This window comes from Limulus polyphemus, unplaced genomic scaffold (genome assembly GCF_000517525.1).
Source record: "Limulus polyphemus unplaced genomic scaffold, Limulus_polyphemus-2.1.2 Scaffold209, whole genome shotgun sequence".
NCBI classification, from domain to species: Eukaryota; Metazoa; Arthropoda; class Merostomata; order Xiphosura; family Limulidae; genus Limulus; species Limulus polyphemus.
Window position 1 is genome coordinate 36184 of NW_013665819.1, and position 6095 is coordinate 42278.

Consider the following 6095-nt stretch of genomic DNA (forward strand, 5'->3'; position numbering starts at 1 on the left):
AAATAATAATGTATGAATATATATATATATATATATATATATACATATACACAAAGATATAAAAAAACTTGAGCTTGTACACATTTTAACAAGAAGTATTCTTTTTCCTAGTGCATGAGCTTTTTTAAGGTATATCCTCATTAAGAAAAAACACCTCCTACACATCAAAGGTGTGTTCCTTATAAAGGTCCATCTCTTTATTTTTACTATCTATTTGAGCCTAGTATGTTAACAAAATCATAATAGCTATCATAATGTCAGTTCTCTCACTACTTCACACACCTTTTGGATTCAGATTATTGTGATGCAACATTTTGGAAATAGGACTTAATTTTAAAGTGATTCCTTATATCTACAACTGGAAAGTTGTATTTCCATACCTTTTTCATAATTAGAAAAGCTAAAACAATTACTGTTCAGTGTTATTTTACTAAGGGCTCTCTTTCACTGGAAAAAATTACACTGATAGTACATGTAATTTAAATCATTAAACTAAAACAGAAAACCTACATTCAATGTTTACACAAACTAAAACTACATGTAGCCTAAATAATATGTGTATGTTGTCAAGACAAAAACCTAAAACTAATAAACAGTGTTTTTTTTTGTTTATACATCAGGTCTTGTGGAGTAAAAATACATACAACACAAATAATAAAAACACAACCTCTAAAACGAATAAACATAATATTTTGATGCACATTTCTTGAAGATTGCTTTTTTGGACAGAATACAATTGGTTTGAACTGAAATATACAATGTTGTTTCAAGGGTACTTTAGACAGTATAGACATAATAGAAATTAGGTTTTAAAAGGCTGTTCCTGCCTGTTTCTAAAGAGGAAAGACATTTTGGCTTATAAACTGAAATGTTCTTCAGATCAAAAAGTTCCCACTCTAGAAATAGCCAGAAGGATTTAGGTTAAATCTCTAATACAATAACAAAATTGTTGGGCCTATTAAATGACAGTTCAGATTCAACATAGTGATTGAAGTTAACAATTAAAAATATATTAACACAAAACACATAATGTTGAACTTATTAGAACTTTTTTTTAGAACATTAATTTTTTTGTAATATATTATACATTATGGTAACAAATGTGTTTATATATATATATATTAAACATCTCAGACAAAAACTAATTAATGGGTTATCCACCACAATACAAATATAATTCATTTCCAGCATCACTTATGGCTATTTGTTTTTGTAATGCAGTTATTTTTTAGATTTATCTACTAGGAAGTCATTCCACAGGAAAACTGTATACTTCAAGTCAAGGACTGATTCAAGATACTGTTTTGTAATGATAATAGTGTCTTAATTCTGTTAACTTAAGTTTTTTTGTAACTACAAGTTTTTTGCAACCTAAATGCATGCTGTCATGACACTTGTTTTTCATAAAAGCCAACTAGGGAAACATGACCAAAAAACAGTGTTCTTTCCTACTCCTTGTGCAGTGCAGTGCAATAGTATTAATAGCCTTTGTACAGTGTAGCTAGAGATATAAAGATGTTTACATAGAAAGATATAAGTGTATAAATTACACTAATTACTCACTCTGCTAATCCTGATTCCATGTTTAAGTCTACCCCTCCATCCAGCAAAGCACCAGATTCAGAATAAACTGCTTTTGCCATGTAGTTCATGAACTGAAGGTTACCAACATACACTGCTACTGTTAGACCTATGACCATCTGTTGCATGTACAAAATTAAAAAACAGCGAGTAATCAATCAAACGGTTACCAACATACACCTGCTACTGTTAAACCTATGACCAACTGTTGTATGTACAAAATTAACAAACAGCAAGTTATCAATCAAAAGGTTACCAACATACACCTGCTACTGTTAGACCTATGACCACTGTTGCATGTACAAAATTAACAAAAAGCAAGTAATCAATCAAAAGGTCACCAACATACACTGCTATTGACAGAACTATGATCATTTGTTGCATGTACAAAATTAAAAAACAGCAAGTAATCAATCAAAAATATATATAACATAAATACTTAGTTTTCAATATTCCATTTTCTAAAACTTCTATTTCATGTATCCTCCTTACAATAACTTCAGCATTACATACAGTTTTATATATTTTTGTTAAACTTATAATTTATGTTTCTTCTTCATTTGTAGCATAAGCATTACAAACACTTTACAGTATTTTATTTTACAAAACTTTATATATCCTTTACTTTAATAACAACAGTATTATAAACGATATTTCAACATTTTATTTTGTACAACTTCTACTTTATATATCTTCAATATTACTAACATGCTTTCAGTCTGTCAAATTTATTTTAGTAGTGTAAGTAATTAATAGAAATGAAATTCTCACAAGCCCCAGACTGATACTGTAACAATACAGTTACATCATGACTATATTATGCAGGTCTTTATTCACACGTCCATGCTATTTATGCAGGAATCAGTCACCAAGTGTATCCAACTACACAACATTGAAATTAATTAGAAAGAAACTGATTCATGCAGCTGACTGTAACATAACCATAATCAGCAGAAAACAAATCTGTAATTGTACTGTATATTCAAGTTCCAAAACAACAAATAATACTAGTCTCAAAAAAGTGAATACAAAGGAGACAACATGTACATCAAATTAGAAATAATAATAATTATTATTTTAAGCCATTTTTGAAATGGTTTAAATAATAACAATAAGAAGTTTATTGTTATGCACATGTTGTATACTTTGTAGTGACTTTTTAGTGAAATATTCTTGTTGAAAAGTTTGTAACAAGTTATAGATATGTTTTATCAACAGGTTATGCATTGAAATAATGTTTAAGCAATATACAATATAAATGTGAAATACTTAATACTTTTAGGAACATGAATTACTCACCCAATAATAAAAGGAAAACTCCTCCCAAAAGAAGATAATTAAGACAATTGAATATAAAACCTGAAAAAAAACACAATGACTTAAGTGTATATCACAATTTGTTTTTATTAGAAAGACATCTTAACTGTTTAACAAACACATTAAGTAATTAATATAAAATAAACGAGGATCTGAACTCCTGAATTAAAATTTTATTTAAGGGATAAACTGCAGCCTGTTGGGACTAAAGACATTAATATGGTAGTCAAGGGGTTGAATCTATATGGGTTACAATTAGGGATTTCAAGAGTAAAAAGTTTCTAAATGGCAGTTATTATAGTGATTAGACAGATTTTGTCAATGAGTTATCTTACAGGGAAAGGTTATGATCTCTTAACTTACTTTCTCTTGGGTATTTCTAGCTGTATTAAGGATGTTCAAGTACTAAAGAACAACTTAGATCAATTGGTAAGCTGGACACATTTCTGGCAAATGAGCTTTAATTATAATAAGAGCAAGGTAATACATTTGTGTTATCATAATGTGGACCATACATTCAATATGCAGTTGTTGATTGGAACTTACTCACTAGTGTGACAAAAAAAACGTCTTGGCACAGTGGTGCAGGAGCATAGCCATCATTACATAGTAACAGTGGGTCTTTTTAAAAAAAAAAAAACTAAACCTTTATTTACACACAAATAATTTAAATTATTTTTAAATAGAAGCCAAGTGTTTAATAAAAGAAATCAGAAGATAGTGGAACTTTTAGAATATAATTATATTGGGGTGTTTCTTCAACATCTGTAACAAGCTTTGGAAAGCTACACACAAATCTGTACCACTTTGTAACTTATTGTAATTCTTTTATAAACATATACAGTGTTTTACTTACCTCTGTTGCTATTGCCATTGTAGCATAAAATTTTAAAGTTTCTTTATTTTCTTGAACAATTTGCTTCTGGCCTTTAGTGGCTTGCTTTCCTTTCTGAGGCTAGTTCACAGAAAAGTGCATATAAACAAAAGCAATTTAGTAAAAAATACTAAGCCACTATAAATATTTTAAAGTTCTTACAATAAATTCAATACTTTCAATTAGGATCTTCTTTTATAAAATATATAAACAATTTAGAATTATTTAAATACAGGGTGTTCCAGTAGCTACTTATCATAATAAATAACATTATGTTTTTAATAATTATTAAGAATGGTGTTGACATAAGATTTTAAGCTATAACAGGTTTCATTCAATGAATAAAACAGTTGTATGTAGACAACATTAAAAGCTCAAAATAACCTACAAAAGCATATTATGTTATTTTTTTGTGATTGTTTTTAAAAATATGAAAAAAATATTAAATATATTTCATGTTTCCTTTAATCCTTTTAGTATGAGTTTTATATTCTTAAAATAAAAACAATACAACTGCATATAAAATATTTAGAATATATAAGGAATTATTTCTACATTTTTGGAAATTATTTCTATGTACATTTCCTGAAAATTGTGTCTCAACAGGTATCTTTGTTGGGTTACATGTGTCCTTGCAGCTATTTATGGAAACCAGTCACATGTACATTCTAAGGTAAGAGTAATGCAACAACAGCTTATAATCAAAGTTTTATTTGCCTACTTGTCCTATACAAACATATGCTGTTACAAATATAACCCAACAATACCAAATGGGTTGTCTTGTTCCTAGATATTTAGTTGGGATAAATTGATAAGAAAATACATTGTACAACTTTTTTATAGCTGCCCAATAATTACCATTTGCTTTCAATGCCATATTTATAGTTTTTATATATTTGAATGATAATAAACAAACATACATACACACACACACACACACATACATACACACACACACATATATATATATATATATATATATAGTCACTCAAACAAGGTCAAAGCTTTCCTGAAAGCTTCAGTTTATTAATAACAATCTATGGTCTACAGTATCAACAAAGATAATGTTGGGTAATAATTAACATATTGCTGGTAAACACACATTTCTGACATTTTACCAAACGTGGTTACAATGGTACAATTACACATATTGTTATGTTACCCCAAAATCAGGCTAGGTGCTATTTTTAGATGTTTACAATTTCACACACAATGTTAGGTGTAAAATTGCAAAAAGAAGGGACTAGCCAAATAATTGGGCTAATAGTAATATAGTGTGCATAATAAAACATCCAATGCAAAAATTCATATGGAAGTTTGTAACTGATACAAAAACTTCGAAACATAGCAAGTTATATATTTTTAAGCAGCACGTATCTAGATTGTATTAGATTATATCACATTCATAGTAGTGTGATTCACTGTAACTTACGTCTAATGAGTAATATTAAAATTCTAAATAATAAAATATAGTTACCAAAATCGCTATTTTACTTTTTTTACTATTCACTAAAAATTAAAATACAGACTTTGTAATTTTCTGATTTTATTCATTCTGTAATTTACATAAGTTATAGTGTAAATTTGGTACAATTTAGAATACCCACCGGCATTTTACAAAAAAATCAGTTAAACACAAAAACAGTGCAATAACTATTTAAATTTAATACAGGGTTACGGTTATTTCCGTGTATCTTTTTCCTATCACTATCACTCGAAAGAAGCTTTACATGTTTCGTGGTGCTACTGAACGTATTTACCAATGCACTTTTTCGCTAAAGTGTTGACGACACCACCAGGTAGATGGCGTCGACAAGTTCTTTTTCTTTCTTTATTTTTTCAGTTGAAACATCACAAATACAGTCGAGAAACATTTACTTAATATCAATTCAACGCATTATCAGTTAATTAAAAAAAATACAACCGTATCTTATACTTCACATCATCCAACATTCTTAGATAAAATACAGTTTTAACTTTTAACACGTTCTATTAGCTCAGCTGGAAGTAAAATAAAAAAAAAGGTAAACGTGTACTTCAAGTAGGTGGAAATTTTTTTATAAAGCATTTTTTGTTATATTTACAAAAAAAAACACTTAAATTTGTTACTCTTTTAAGCCCAAAAAATTATCTTTTTTAGGTCAGGAAAAAGTACTCATAACGTGTGCACCTGTGAAATACATTCAAGTCTAACTAAGACAAACTTACAGCATATTTTACACCTAGCAGGTAGTAAAATAGTTGATCTACGATGGCTCAGAGATGAATCTGAAAGGCTTATAACGCTAAAAACCATATTTAGATACTTGTGGATTATAACGCT

General features: G+C 28.5%; 1 protein-coding gene across 1 annotated transcript in view; it reads right to left on the minus strand.

Annotated features, from left to right (window-relative positions):
• Window positions 1-5548, minus strand: part of LOC106478404 (transmembrane protein 208-like) — a 20086-nt gene extending 14538 nt beyond the window's left edge. The window contains exons 1-4 of the mRNA XM_013938950.2: window positions 5380-5548; window positions 3755-3853; window positions 2881-2940; window positions 1564-1700 (exon numbers count right to left, since the gene is read on the minus strand). Coding sequence (XP_013794404.1) covers window positions 1564-1700; window positions 2881-2940; window positions 3755-3853; window positions 5380-5385 — 302 coding nt within the window. The 5' untranslated portion in view covers window positions 5386-5548. The remainder of the gene's footprint in view (window positions 1-1563; window positions 1701-2880; window positions 2941-3754; window positions 3854-5379) is intronic.
• Window positions 5549-6095: the final 547 nt, after the last annotated feature.